This window comes from Prinia subflava, chromosome 6, assembly GCF_021018805.1.
Source record: "Prinia subflava isolate CZ2003 ecotype Zambia chromosome 6, Cam_Psub_1.2, whole genome shotgun sequence".
In the NCBI taxonomy this organism is placed as follows: domain Eukaryota; kingdom Metazoa; phylum Chordata; class Aves; order Passeriformes; family Cisticolidae; genus Prinia; species Prinia subflava.
In genome coordinates, this window is record NC_086252.1 from 34,418,343 (window position 1) to 34,434,290 (window position 15,948).

General features: G+C 39.0%; 1 protein-coding gene across 1 annotated transcript in view; it reads right to left on the bottom strand.

The window, feature by feature from the left end:
* LRP1B (LDL receptor related protein 1B) overlaps positions 1–15,948 on the bottom strand; it is a 295,406-nt gene that overhangs the window by 266,198 nt on the left and 13,260 nt on the right. Inside the window, exon 4 of the mRNA XM_063400998.1 lies at positions 71–233. Within this exon, the coding sequence (XP_063257068.1) occupies positions 71–233 (163 nt within the window). The remainder of the gene's footprint in view (positions 1–70; positions 234–15,948) is intronic.

A 15,948-nucleotide genomic window follows, 5' to 3' on the forward strand; every position in this document is an offset into this window, starting at 1 on the left:
TACATCATGTGCAGCCCCAGACAGGGGTGCCTGATGTGAACACAATCCCAGAGCACAGGAAGAGCCTTACCCTGCTGCTGGATCCACGGCAATGGCCCTGGGGTTGCTCAGGTCCAGCTCGATGAGGGTCACACACACGGCCCCGTCCTGGCTGCACACAAAGATCCTGTCACTGACGTCATCCACAAAGTAAAAATTCCCCGTCATCCAGTCCATCGCTATCTGCTGCACATCTGCCAAAACAGAACGGGAAGGAAAGAAAGAAAAAGGAGCTCAGGAGGGCAGTTTCAATCCAAGCAAGCCACTGCTGGCTGCTCTGCCAGCAGATGCTCCACTCACTTAAAGAGCTCCAGCTGCTTTGCATTGATTACACGGTTCCTAATAGGGAATCCAATTCTCCATACACAAATAGGGGTTGGGGAGAATTTTTCCTTTTTAACTACAGACATCTGATTGAAACTGCAGTGGTATGAAAGATGCACATTTGTTTTGAGCTCTGTTAAATATTTTTAAGTCTGTCATTGTGATTTTTTAATGGTATCCTCCGAAGCGACACCACTGAGCGATGGTGCACGTGTGGGATGCCTGGAACACTGATGGTCCCACATTGCTGGGGGGAGGCAGCTCTGAGGCCACTCAGGTTCTGAATTTAGGGCTCCAGAATGTCTGTTAGACCCTGGGGATGGGACACTGGTAAAGGTTAAAAGAGTTTGTTGGTTATAATTGAAGGGGACTAAAAGAAGACCAGAAACAACAGAAATAAAAATAAATGTGTTATGCACATCTAAAACCACTTTATCCATGCATTCATTTTCATTTAAAATACTTTTTTCTTGAAGTTCCAGGCTATCTGGATGCTGCCAGAATTCTAATAATTGTCACAAGAAGTAGCATTGAAGAAATTTTTCTGTGATGATATAGAAACATTCACTAACAACTGAGTTTTCCTCCTCAGGACACTGTGGCAGCTTCACAGCACCCTAACACAGCTGCTACCTGTGGGATCCTGGAACCACACTCTGTAAATGCCTTATAAATCTTCCGTTTTTCCTATAAATCAACTGATCTGCCCATACACCACCTTGTTACAGTAAGCTAAAATACAGAGAAGTGCAAAGAACATAAATTCATCAATTTTATTTAACTAAGATTTCTGTTCTTCCTCTTTCTATTGACAGGTCTGTATTGATATCACTCTGTAGGACAGAATTAGTTATTCTTTAATAGACAATACCTCAACTAATAGAAAAATATTTCCTGCTAAATGTTTTCAATGATCAATATCAATGATTTTTGATTTAAAAAAATAAATATGTTTATTATATTACAGTGCTCTCCAAATAGTGCTAACATAAGCTGAGATTGTGTCATGATGAGAGAAGCCAGATGTGATAAAATATCATTACACATAGTAGCTTTTTTTTCCCTAAACTTTTAGTTTGCTGTATGTTTATAATGCTTCAGATAGGGGATTTTTAGGTTTGCTTTCCACAATCCAATAAAAAACTGTTGCCCCCATCACATCCACGCTGCACTGGAGAGTAATAAGTAAACTTGACTGAACAAAAATTGTATTCATTGAGTTTTTGATGATAACTCAGGGCTTATGAGCCTTGTACTTGCTTAAAACAGACATGGAAGCTCATTTGTTGTCCTTCAAAGTGCAGGTAACTTAAATAAGATTTACTCAGTGAAATACCAGGAACACTGACTGTATCCCACCTCAGCCAGCCCATGACACAGTTCACTGCTGCCTTCTGTCGCTCCCATTTCTGCCCTTCCACTACTCATTTCCCTTTTAATTCACAGTGAATATTGTGCCTGATAGGTCCCATTACCAAGATCTGCTGAGCCAGAATAAAGAAATGCTCCATTTAGCCCAATATCCAAACTCCAGAGGAGGCCAATGTCAGATGCACTGTGAGACAAGTGAGCACTGATATATTGCAGACAATAGGAAGAAAACACTTTTTTTCCCCCATCCCTTTTTCCACGCAAAATGTAGGGCATGTTTTTAAAAATTCCAGAAGAAAACTCTGTGCCTCTGGAAATCAGTAACAGCTAAAGCATTTTCAGTGTGCCTGCTTACCGTTTTCTGAAGTTGGATTCATGGAATGAAAAATTTATGGCTTACTGATTCAGGGAGACTTTTGACAATTGCAGATAAGCTTCTGTGTAACAGAAGCATTTCAGTAAATATGGTTTAAACAGGACAAAAGGTACAAAAAGGATCCAATTTCAAACATTTGTAGAAATAAAACTAGTAATTAAATTCCTGCCATGAGAGCTCTAGAAGATTGCTGTACACTGGGAAGTGGATGAAAAGGAACAAGGTTAAGTAGCAGCCTGCTGGAGGAGGGCATGTTTTTCATATTGTGTGAAAAATGTGCCTATTTTTAGATTAATGTGATATATTCGTGAAAGGCACATCACACACAGGTTATTGGATTTGTTAACATAACAGCACTTACAGTTATAAAATGTTTGCTCTGTTCTTTCCTTAGGTTTTTGGTAACCCATCACAAGAAATTGCACCTAAAAGCTTGGGGTTTTTGGTTGGTTTTTTGTGGGTTTTGTTTGTTTGTTTGTTTTAATGGAAAGCAAGAATAACTCATTCAAGGTCACATTAGGGATAACAATTTGAATTATGTAGTTAAAACTGAGCTCAGCATTCCAGGAAAAGTGAGGCATCCAGAAGCAACACCATAAACTTTGTGTCAAGCAGCACTGGTAGCTCTGAACACAGATTTATCCAAGTTCCCTGCCCATCAGGATGCCTTTGGGAAGGGCATGGAGCTCCCAGCAGCACAGGCTGCTGGAGAGGTTTAGGCTCATTCCAACTGCATTCCTTGTAAAGCTGTTCCTTCCAGAGCAGGCCATGTTTCAAGACTTTTATCAGAGAGTTTCCAGAAAAAGCAATGCATGGTTTTGGCTTGGAAAGCCAGGTGTCTGTCAGGGAAAGCTGGAGCTTCCCTTGGAATGGAGAATGTAAACCCCTTACATCCAAATTATTACAATTTTGAAATTAAGGGGCTTTCAGGCAAAGATGTGGGAAAAGGAATAACAGTTCCTTACTAGGAATATTAAAAAATACAAATGTAGTAGTTAAAAAAAAACCAAACAAAACCACAACCAAAAACAAACATAAACAAACAAAACCAACAACACACTAAACAAACAAACAAAAACCCCAAATCAAAACAAACAAACGAACAAACCACCAAAAAACCCCCCACAAAAATCCAAAGAAACCCAAACTAAAAAACCACTGACAGAGTCAGACTATGACCTGACACACTGTTGGTCAGGGTGTTGGTAGCAGTCTAATCAAGCCTTCCTGGAGTGACAGATGTGCTTCTGTTGGAGCAGAAATGATCCTGTAGAAAGGCTCCAGTGATGGAGAGATGGGTCTGGTGTTCCTGTGGGAATGCAATGCAAACAGGCTGTCCTGGTGTCCTAACTCTCAGGATTTATCCAGGAGGGAATGCTGGGCTCCTCCCCTGGGTGGAGCATCTCCCCATGGATGATGGAATTGTATCAGCCCTGCAGGGAGCCTCGGTGGCCCATGGACAGCAGATACCCCCGGAGGGAGGATGGGTGTGGAAGAGATAAAGAACAAGGCCCCAGCTCGTGTAACAGAAGGCACCCACCCCCTGCCCCCAGAGTTATACAAGAGGGGTGAGTTATACACGAGATAAAGAAAAAAACCTCCCCAGCCGGTTTCAACAGATGGAAAATAGAAAACGCATTTTTGGTTACATACTGCAACCCAAGACACGCATTAACTCTCAGTAACTCTCTTCAGAAGAACAGACATCCCCAGGGAGATGTCCTGCTGTGCAAGGAACACTTCCCTCCAAACCACGGCTGTCGTTGGCAATGAACGTGGGCACCAAGCCCGCGGTGGCGCTTGGGTGCTGCAGACACCAGGGATCTGCCTTGGGTTTTGTCTCCACTCTGGACACATCCCCCTTCTCACAAGTTTGTAAAGGATTGTCCAAGCCCATTCCTCCACCAAATTAAATCCTACAGGAGAACGCCCCTCAGCTGGCAGATAATGGGTTTGGTGAATCCCATTTTCATCTCCGTGGTTTGGTAGCAGCTGCTGTGAACGGCTCCACAGTTTTCACGTTTTTGTGGGTTTCTTTTTTTGGTTGGTTGGTTGGTTGAGGAGGTGTTTTGGTTTTTTTGTTTTGTTTTGTTTTTGTTTTTTGTTTTTTGTTTTTTTTTTTTGGTTTTTTTGGTTTTTTTTTGGGGGGGGGTTTTGTTGTTGTTGTTGTTGTTTGTTTTGTTTTGTTTTTTTCTTGTGGTGTGTTTTGTTTATTTGTTTGTTGCAAGTGCAATTCTTCTCCTTTTCCTGTAATAGGTTTGAGATGAAGACTTTCACAGCCAATGTGAATGTGTCTGTGAAACAAAATTAAATACTCTATGGTCAGTCTTACCTTCTGCTTAAAACTGGGTCTAATAATGGCCTTTGGGATTGATTTACAGTTTCAAGCACTGTAAACCACAGAGATAAGGCTCTGGTTGAATTGGGGACTTTTAAAATCTATATAAAATTTCATGTACTCAAGAATTACTGAATTCATTTCATACCTATTTCTGGATTGATATATAAACCCAACTTTGTGCAGATATCTGGCCCACTCACATCTTTAAAGTAATTAATCTTTTCTTCTTTCATTCAGAAAGAATGGCTTCGGAAGTCTCTAAAATAAATGTTTCCCCTTAAAAAAACATATATATTTATTCTGAGCAATCTTCTATATATTTCTGAGGGCTTTTCCTATATTAATAACAGTTTCCTTGGAGCTTTTTTGCCAAATGTGATCATCTTTCCTTTATTACTTTCTAAAAACTAGGATTTCCTCTTAAGGGCTTCATAAGGAATAGTTATGACAGCATATAGGTTAAATTCTGTTCTATTTAATGACATTATGTAGACTGTGGGCACAGCAAAAGTGTGTCTGGAAGTGAATTTTCCTATGTCTTTGAAACACACAGACATTATTAGACCTTTAGAGAAAATAATAATTTCATATGAGGGTGGCTAAATCTTCAAAGGGTCCTGGAAATACATGTCTTATGGCCAAACCATCATTTATGGAAATCAGAGAAAAATAGAATGGCTCTTTTCTTTCACTTTGATTTTCCAATGTATATCTTGTACTGCATGAATTATTACATTTATTTCCATTTCAAATCAAGACTTGCACAAGACTCCAGATCTTCAGCAGAAGAGAAGGAAAAGCAGTGACATATTCTTGTATTTCTGTTACTGCTCTACTCAAGGATTTTGCCTGTGCACTATCGATTAAAACCAGTACCATATTAACAGATTTCATTTTTCCCAGATGTAGAAACAAAAAATTAGCAAGATTCTTCCTGTTAAAAGCTTCAGTATAAACATTCCTTATTTTTAATGTAGAGACTGATCTGAGCAAACTACTGAGTGGAATTCTTGAGTTGTTGTTTTTGAGAAACTTCTAAGTGAACTAGGGAATGATTCTGGATGAAATTTCATTAAAATTTAAAATATTCTTTGAACTCTCCATATGCTTCTTGTCAATGATGAAGGAGCATTTCTCACTATTTAAGAGAAATAACTTGGCTTCTTATATACTCTTTCTTATGCTATATTCTCATATACTGCCTTATATAGTACATTTTTCCTTATTTTAGACATTACTACAATGAAAACTTTCCCATATATGCATACATAAATCAGTATTGATTTCATATTTAAATTTTCCCCATATTAATATATATTTATGAAATATATATTTGAAAGTGCTTAAAACAATTTTTGACACAGAAATGCTGGGTTGATTTGGGTTTTTTTGTGGGTTTTTGTTTGTTTGGTTTGGTTTTTGGATTGTTGTTTCTTTGTTTTTGTTTTGCTTTGTTTTGTTTTATTTTTTGTAAAAAAATATCTTAAACAAAGAATTATTTTGATCATTTTAAATTACTCATTTTTCTTCCATAACCCCTATATCACCTTTCTGAATGCAATGCACAAACTGGCAAGGCCACGCTTAATTAGTTTAATTTATTATCTAGTTAGAAAGAAAAAAAAAGAGATAAAATAATGTATTTACCAAGGAACAAGCAAATTTTATTGCAAAGAAAAGCAAAAAGCCACTTGGGAAGAGACTTTTTGCGTCCACTGAGTTAAAAATCAAGTTTAGAATAAGACGAGGAGCACCAAGTCTTTTTTGTTGTTTTTTTTTTTTTTTTCTCCAATAGCCACTGATGGTGAGAGCAGATAGGAAGTGTTAAAACACAGCAGTGACAAGCTGTGAAATCCTGCAGCAGCACTGCCTTTGCTGTGCCACTCTCTGGATATTAATGTTCCTAATTAGCAGCCCAGACAGCCTTGCACTGACACTGCGCCTTGGGAAAGTGAAGCTGCAATGCATTTTCTCTGTGCCCCTTCTACTACCAAGAATTTACCATAATTCTGTCTGCAATGGCACTTAAAACATGTGATTTTTATTAGAGATGTCACCATTCAATAAGTCAGACACACTTTTAACAGCCATGTCCGGAGTGATTATTACATAAGTTGAAAAATGAAAAATCAAGTGAAAAATATCCATCCATCTTTTTCAAATGACTCATCCTCAAATATCTGATTCCTCTGAATTAAATCAGCCTTCACAGATACTCTTTGTTAGAAGCACAGTGCAGAACCTAAAATATACTAAATTTAAATAAGCACTTTAAAGCAACTAGACTTCAAGTTCCTCAAAAAAAGAGAAAGCTTTTCCTTTTCTTTGCGGAGTAAAATCATTTCAATTTCAATCAATTTGGTTACTGACAAAAATATTGTTGGCTTTCTTTCAACCCTGGAGCATAATATACTGCATTAAAAACCTATAAATGTGAACACTGAGACAATAGCAGTTTCCCCAAGCTAAAGAATTTTCAAAAATATAAGAATAATCTAAATATTATGAATACTAAATGAAAGCATGCTGATGGCTCAGAAAGACATGAAGTCTCTCAGAGACGTGGTCGATTCAGGCACTCTGAGATTCAGGCATTCAACTTCCCAGCAGGTACAGAAAAGAAAAATTCTGGGCATTTGGTGAGGAACTGGAACAGGTTGTGGCTGCATCCCTGGAAGTGTCCAAGGCCAGGCTGGGTGGGGCTTGGAACAATCTGGGATAGTGGGAGGTGTCCCTGCCATGGCAGGGGAATGAGAGGATCTTAGAGGTCTCTTTCAACCCAAACCAGGCTGAGATGGAATTTTGAGCAGGTACTGAGAGAGAAATGTGAAAGTGTGGCTTTAATAAGCTTCCTCCTTCCACTGGGAATCCAAAAAACCAATATTAACAACAATGACAAGAATGATCATCAGCAACATCCTCTTCTACCAAATTCCTTTGCACAGGACTCAGTGGAAATGTGATGATGCCCCAGATACGTTTGTGCCTTTCCCAGGAACTTTACAGCAGGGTAGCAAAATCTAGTCCTAAATTCTTAAGCATTCTTAAGCATATTTCTTCTTTTACTTCAGTCATAGCATGGTTCTATCAGGAAATGATAGTTTCTGGAATGAGTAAGGTGAATGAAATTTCTGTTACTGGGTCCTGCATCACAGAGCTGGCTGTGATTCCAACAGGTTAAACGAGCAAGGAAAAAGTGTGAAACAATTAAACAAGGGCCTTGTGAGTGGCCTTATCTTTTAATCCTGGCTGTTAAGATTTTACAGAGCGTGGATTTTCTGGCATCAATCTCATGTCAGAAATAAGTAAGAATAGCTGAAAGCCATACCATTCCTAACTCCTGCACTCCACAGTTCTCAAACCCATTGCCCAGCGATTGCAAACCTGTAATGGGGTCCCCGTGGCCCCTGTACATGCTGAACAATAAAGACAGATTTATAGAGGTACATAGCTATAACAGTCTTTTCTTTTTTTTTTTTTTCCTTTTTAGCTGCACATTCAACAGCTTCTTATAAATCTAGTGAGACTGTAAATCAAACCCAGTTATTTACTTCAGAGCAGTTAAGTCACCCACTGTTCAAATTAAAGCATAATTCAGCTGCAACAGGCGTCCCACCACGCACGTGGCCTCGGAGAGGGGACACTGCTGCAGGGTGTGACATCCCCTCCTTCCAGCAAAGCCAGAAATCCACCACCTCCCACCTCCCTGGGACTGCCCCTGCACGGGTGAGCAACCCCAGAACCCATCATCACACAACAATAAAGCCACTTAAATGTTTCCACCACTGACAGGCTAAGCAGCAGATTATTACAATGCAAGGAGATGTCAATAAACATACAGAGTTACTTCCACTATGCTGAGTGTTTAAAGGAAATGACACCTTTCCAGAGAAAGTTTGAACAGTTTAATACCAGAGGTAAGAACGGTGCATTAAGAAATGCTTTTGGGGGGATAATTTAGAAGTTAATTATCTCTGACAACTCTTAAAGAATGGGTTAGGCAACAAGGGAAACTCACACTGCATTTTTTTCGTGGACGGCAACATTTGTCAGAGAACACCCATCCACAGGATCCAGATAAGCTGTAGGTTCTTGCAGCTACCATAATTTTGTAAGATAATTTCTTCTGGAGCCCACTCTAGTTGCTGTTAGCAATAAATGGTGTAGACAATATGAAATGCAGGATGTGCCATGACCCACGGGTGTAAATCAATCCCAAAGGACATTATTAGACCCGGTTTTATGCAGAAGGTAAGACTGACCATAGAGTATTTAATTTTGTTTCACAAACGCATTCACATTGGGCACGAAAGTCTTTGTCTTCATCTCAAACATATTACAGGAAAAGAAGAAGAACTACACTTGCAACAAACAAATAAAACACACCACAAGAAAAAAACCAGCCAAAAAACTCAACCAACCAACCAACCAACAACAAAAAACAAAAAACCAACCAACCAACCAACCAAACAAAAAAACCCCAAAAAACAAACAAAAAACTCCACAAAACAAAACAAATACACACCACAAAACAAAAAACAAACAAACGAAAAAAACACCCACAAAAAATCCCAACATTGCTAAAATAAACAGAACTTTCTTTTACTATAATTAAAATCTGCGTGCAGAGCCCATTTTAAATCCAACTTGAGAATTACAACTTAGTCAATACTAGGCAATCTAAAAATGTTCTCAATAATAAAAAAATGTGACCTGCAGAGTTAGCAAACATATACCTCATTTCTTCACATGGTATTTTGGAAACAAAACCGTGTCATGTATTTTATTAGATAAAAAGCCTCTTTTTTAGGGTTGCTAAGGAAAGAAAAAGAAACTGCTTCTTATATTAAAGACATTGAGCTTTTTCTTCATCTTTTCCTATCCCTGTAACAGAGGGATCATCACACCATGCCATCAGCAGGCTGCCACTCTGAAACCACAGCACCCACAAAAATCATCTGAGCAAAACAAACAAATAAAACCCTTCCTGCCTACTAATGCTGCCAACAGACAATAACAAATGCATCCATGTAAACATTACCTCATCCTCCCTTTCTCCCTCTCTGTCCTTTTTTTTTTTTCACCCATTTATTACATATTTTCAATATCAAAATAGTAACCTTTGAGGAGAAGACTGCTATTCATTATATGTGACCTGACCAACAAAACAGACAACTGCCCAGACTTGAAATATTGACATTGTTACTGCATGTAAGAAATAATAATAAAAAAAATTCTTTGCTAACATATTTCCAGTAATGCAAGAAATAAAAATAAAACATGGCTTTAGATTTATTCATAAATTATTTTTCTATCCATTTTCAACCAAACATCGGGCACAGCTATTTTTGTTGTTATTTATTTATTTCTCTCATCACCACAATAGTGCTGCTATTGGTCTACCTGAGCATTATCTTAAACCAGAATGGCACCACAGATCCCATTAAAGGTCTCATGAATCACCCCCAAAGCCAATGCTTACAGAAATATGGCTCAGGTTCAGTGTGTCTGTATGTGCAGACTCTGACCTTTGCTTTCAGAAGCTTCCAGCCCTTCCCAAACCTGGCCACTGCAGGGAGATGTGAGCCCACAATCCCCACTCCAACCCTGTGCATCCCCCAGAATTTCAGGTTTTACACCTCACAGTGTCTGTTATTCTCTGTTATTCTGCATTTAGAGGGGAAAAACAAAACATTGGTCTCCTACCAGCATACTGGAAACCTTTGACAGAAAACACTTTCCTCCTAAATCACTGCTCCTTTCATGTAAAAACAGATTGTCCCAACCCTTGCAAAGAAGTGCAGAGGAGAGACACCACACGCACTGCACCCTCCTCCAGGTGCCCTTGTCTTCCTCCTAGCAATAATTTTTCCCTTTTCTCATCCCTTCCTCTCACTTGAGTGGCCTTTTCTCAGTGGGGTTGGTTCTGAAGCTAATGCAGTGGTTATGACTTTAAAATAAATCTGAATTCTGCAGTCTGTTGTACAGACTCAATGACTGACCAACATCATCTCCGAAGGGTCTTACAAGGAAAATACATATTTTCAGTATATGCACAACTAGGAGGGAGAAGGCACTAAGAGAAAAGGCTCTAATCTTTTATAGCACATTATACTTATCTCCTTACATATCAATATAAAAAACTCCCCTAAACTGGGGATAATACCTTTTAGTAAAAGATCAATAAGTGACATCCAAGACAAGACCAGAATTCCCAAAAAGAGCGAGGGTGCCCTGAACTGCCAGCTGTGGCACAGATGCCCACACACTCCTCAGTCAGCTCATTATTTCTGCTTACACAGTGTGACAGAAATGTTATGGGATTACACATGCACAGAGAACCCAAACTTTGTCACAACTGTCCTGGTGATGCCTGGCCCAGCACAGGGTGACATGCTGATAACACTCAGGCCATCAGTTTTATGCAAGCAAACTGACCATTTGCATATCCTGTCCTAATCATTTAATTGCTTGCAATGGTTCCAACACTTTTTTTTTCCAGAACAAAGAAAAACAGAATTCTGACTTTAGCAAATTCTTCTTCAGTTAGAACATTTGTTGCATGTAATTTGTCAGTTTTAGAAACATGCTTCACTCAACTATTAAAAATGTGCAAGAAAAAACAAGATTGTATTATATTGAACTCAACTGACAAATAGTGAAAAGCACAAACTTTGTTGTTGTGTTTTATTTATTCCATGATGCTGACACGATCCATAATGTATTCAGCTTTTCAAGTTCTACTCCAAAGCTGAAGTCATAAGAAAGTTCTAAATCAAATTTGTTTCATTCCAAGTAGAAATCCACAATTTTAGGTATTGTGAACAAAATCAGTATTTCCATGATCTGGAGATATTACTTGTTGAGCCAGTCATTGCTTCTGCCCATCAAAGGAGTTAAAAACTGAAGAAATCAATCCTATATTAAATCCCCACAATCAGATGGTGGCTTTAATTTGTCATGTCCATCACAATCTAAATAATAATCACAACTTTGCAAAATATGCAATTCATCATTTTGTGAGGGCTCCTGATAGTGATGAGGAGAGAACAATTCTTTATTTATTCTGACACACACAAACTCTTTGGCGTGTCTCTGTCAGTCCAGCACAGAAATGCCCAGGCTGCTGTGGGCACAGAAAGCAGATCAGGCAAGAGCTCAAGGTGCTGCAGCAACTGGTTTTAATTTCATCACATATGCAGCTGCTGTTGCAGATTTACTTCCATGAATGCAGTTATTCATTATTATTCCTTTCTGAAAAGCATGCTCTCTGTTTACCCTTTTCCCTGCAGTAGAACAAAGCATCAGATCAAAACCCAAGTTTCAGCAACACAGACATTTCCAGAGGCCACAACTTTGATCAGGAGTCCCAATATTTGTGTTTTTAGCCTATGACTCTTTTCATTGCATAAGACATACAAACAGATTTTTTTTTCCTTTTCCTGCTGCTCCCCCAAGATTTACAGCAGGTGGAATGTGTGGTTCAGCTGTGCCATGCCCTGTGGGTCACTGCCCTGCAGATCAGATCAGGGCACAGAGAATTCCCACCACTGCTCAGGCTCATTGCTAACAAAATCCTGTTCCCTCGTGGCTTTAGCTGCTGATAATTCTCTATCTGGGATGGGCTTTGGTCTGCAATTGCTCAAGTGCTTCATTTTTATGTCTAAACATGGTCCCAGTTATGATGTTGGATGCAAACAAACACTGTTTTGGAGCTTATGGTTTTTATGTCCCCTCTGCTCCTATAAAGGCAAAAGTACTTTCAGAGCAGACACAAACTTTTTAGTTTCCTTCAGTGTTGATCTATGCCTCAGGAAAAATCTTTAGGAGGCAGAAGAACTCGTTTCATGACACAATCCAAAGTGCATTACAAAAAAGAAAAAAACCCAAACCCAAGAACTCTTGACTTCTTCACTTGAATTTAGTGGAGTGTTTTAGGTCCTTAATGAAGTCTGAATTAAATATTTGCATTAATAAATAAATATCTGTGTGGCAAATTTGCTGTCAATTAGTCTAAATGAAGGAAACTTGGTTAGCATAGTATGTGAGTTGCATTTACAAACGTATTTTACCACTCAAGAAGACAACCACTGGCTAAATCGTAAGAGATGTGAAATTTATAAACATAATAATAAAGTACCAGTAGAAAGTAAAAAAAAAAGTTATGCATGTGTAATTAGCATATTGAAATACACTGAAATATTAATCAGATCTTTTATTGCCTTTAAGAAAGTTTCCAAAAGTGCGTTTGAAGCCTCAAGTTCCTAAACAACTTTACTGAAATGGGCAGGTTACAAGTGTTTGTCTCTTATTTATCTATTTTATCTCTCCTCATTGGAAGAAAGGCAGAAGACAAGCTCCTGTGAATACTGAGGAAATGTGGAATAATTCCAAGAATGGTTCCAGTGGCTACAAATTCAAGGACAAAATAAAGCCAACACGGTGCATATGGATGTCAAAGTTTTATGGAAAAATATGAGTCTAACCCCGTAAAACATGCAAAAACTAATGTCATATTTCAGAAAAATAAAATCACTTGTGAATTTGTTTTTTGTTTGACCAATACTTCACTACTGTTGCATATGAAGATATAAATGCTTTTGTAAAATATGCACCACAAAACTGAGATTTACCTTAGCAGAAACCTAATTATCAATACATTACATCTCTATACATATCACAAATATTTTATTCCACCTTAAGAACCTTGTTAACAAAATCAAAATGTTACTGTTTTACAAGCAGCACAATAATTCAGTTTGACAGAGATGAAGAGTTCCTCAGCATTCTGACTGATAAAGATAAATTTACGTGGTTACTGCTACTATGACAAAAGAAGTCATTTTTTTCCTTACAAAACCCTTCTGCTGCTGTGGGAGTTTGCTTCCTTGCTCTTGGATTTCTTTTCTTGGTGCAAAAGCTTTTCTACCCAGGATGGGCTGGGATGTCAGGGAGACATAAAAAGATCCAGTCATGGCCCACTTTAGGACAACAATGAATCTGGAATTAAGAAGGAAGTCCAAAAATGCTGAGCTAAAAAGTTGATGAAACAGTGAAAAGCAAATATGACAATTCAGCACTGACAATTTTTGTCTCTTTGCAGAGACAGCATTCAGGAGGCTGCTCCAGGCAGAGCTCAGGAGTTTAGAGAAGGGGAAAACAAAACAAAACAGAACAAAAGCAATCAAAAATTTGCACTGAGAAATGCCATTGAGATAAGGCTTTTTATTTCCTGTACTGAGATTTAAGTGTCCAGGACACAACCCCTGAAGGGTAAATTAAAGAACAGACATCATGCCAGCTTTGCTAAGAACAGAAGACAGACACAGGGTTTTGACCAGTGTCAATGCAAGATCAATTGTAGAAACTGGATGAGTAACAAAGCTTGAAAAATAGTAACATCACATCTTTGAATGACTGAAAAAATCCATTTGTGGCAATTAGCAATCAGTTAATAAACAGCTCTGGTGCCAAAAAGGATTAAGTGCAGATAACCTAACTTTGCAGGGAAATGTCACCAATTCAGGCTCTCTGCCATGGGAGCCTGTGCCTCAAAGTGACACAGCACAATGTTGTGGTGACAATACTCAAACCAGCAGAACAATCCCCAAACCAGATGGGAAAGTCTGTACTCAAAAACTGCAGCAAAAGCAGACAGATCCTTCACAACTAATATTTAGAACCCCCTAGCAGAAGAAAGGCCCTCTTAGGGTTTCAGCTATATAGTTTATATCTTAAATTTTGTGCAAACAATATCGAGAATTGAGGTACAGACCGGATCATATGAATATTATTCATTAAAAAAAGATAATCAATTAGCAGTACACACCACAGAGGACGATACCCAAGTGATGGTGCTTGTTGGAGCAGAAAGGTTGAATGAAGAGATTTGAACTCCCCTTACCCTTCCACTAACCCTGATAACCATCAAAAAGGATGTGCAGAACCAATAATCAGCAAAGACAAGGAGCTACAGAGAGGAGAACAGTGATAAAATAATGGTTCTGTACAGGACTAAGTCTCCAAAGGAGTCCTGTCATTACAGGGGACAGAAAAACTCTCTGAAAAAGGGCAGAGCTTCATGAATTAAATAAAAGTCCATACTGTACTAGAAAAGCACCTTATTGAGGCTGTATCGAATCCTGGATCAAGAGTTCTGTAAGTTCAGGGACACCAGAATGAGGAATAAAATTATGGACTGTGGCAAAGAAAGCATTTCCTGTATCATGGAGCATGAATGTCCAAAACAAAATTTGGACTTGGGCTTAAAATACCTAAAAGTACATGGAAATGAAAACAAAATGTAAACGGGGAAACATGAAAATCCCAACAGACACGGAGGAAAACATGAGGAGGACTCAGGAAAGATGTAGCCTGACATACAGGACAGAGATGGACCAAGGATGACCCCAGTGGATCAAACCTGGTTCCCTGTGGAGCATCAGCAAGTTCCAGAGCAAAAGCCTGCAAAAGCTGGGACCTGTGTGAGACAACATTCACAAGGCACCTGGAGGATGACATGAATAACAAGGTGATGAGGTGCAATAAAAATGAGATTTCCAGAACTGCAAAGAGGACGGTCTGTTTTGAAGAACTGCAAGACCTTAGGAGACTGAGTGGGTGGACAGTGAAAGGAGATAGGAAATTCAAGTCAAATAAACACTTCGTTAATGAGAAAATTATCCTAGTTTTGTATATTTACTCATGGTTCTGTCTAGAGCACTTAAGAAAGAGATATTGACACCATTTAAAAAACCAAAGCCAAAACCAAAAAGCATCAACCAGAGGAAAAAAAAAAAAAAAAAGAAAGAAAAAACCACACCAAACCACCACCCAACACAAAAAAAAACCCACCCTAAAACCAAAACCCAAGAAAGTCCATTTTTGGACAAAGTAAGAAAGTTAATTATCTGAAAACCAGCATTTGACCAGTCTTCTGAGAAATGCAAAGACACTGATGCAAGATCAGCCAGAGCTGAGCAGTCCACACACAGGAAAAGTATTCTGTGATCCTCCCTTAGGACACTCTTCTCACCTCCCATTGGGGCCCCCTGACTGATTCAGGTGCTCTGAACCCTACTGAAGAGCCCTGTGAGGAATAAATGACCTCTGACATGAAACCTTCTCCCTCCTGTGCATCTTCAAGGCACATGGGCCGTCTGTCACAGGAGAAAAAACAAACCCACATTCTACAACAGTGTGACAGCTCCCAGTGCCTGTCTGGAGGCAGGTTTGGGGCTGACTATGTAGGAATAAACACTTTCCCCCAGATCTTCACAGTTTTGCTGCTGCAGAGTAAGCCAAACTTTGCTCTGATTTGCCATGAATATTCATGGCACTTCACAGGAATTGCTGACAGGAACACCATCTCCAGTGCTTGGTGTTTCCTTCAGTGACTGAGGCTCATCAGTGCCAAGGGAATTACTGCAGCTACTCTGAACACAGCAGTGTTCATGGAAAATCACCCCTGAGAAGAGGTTTAGGTCAGGAGGTGGAG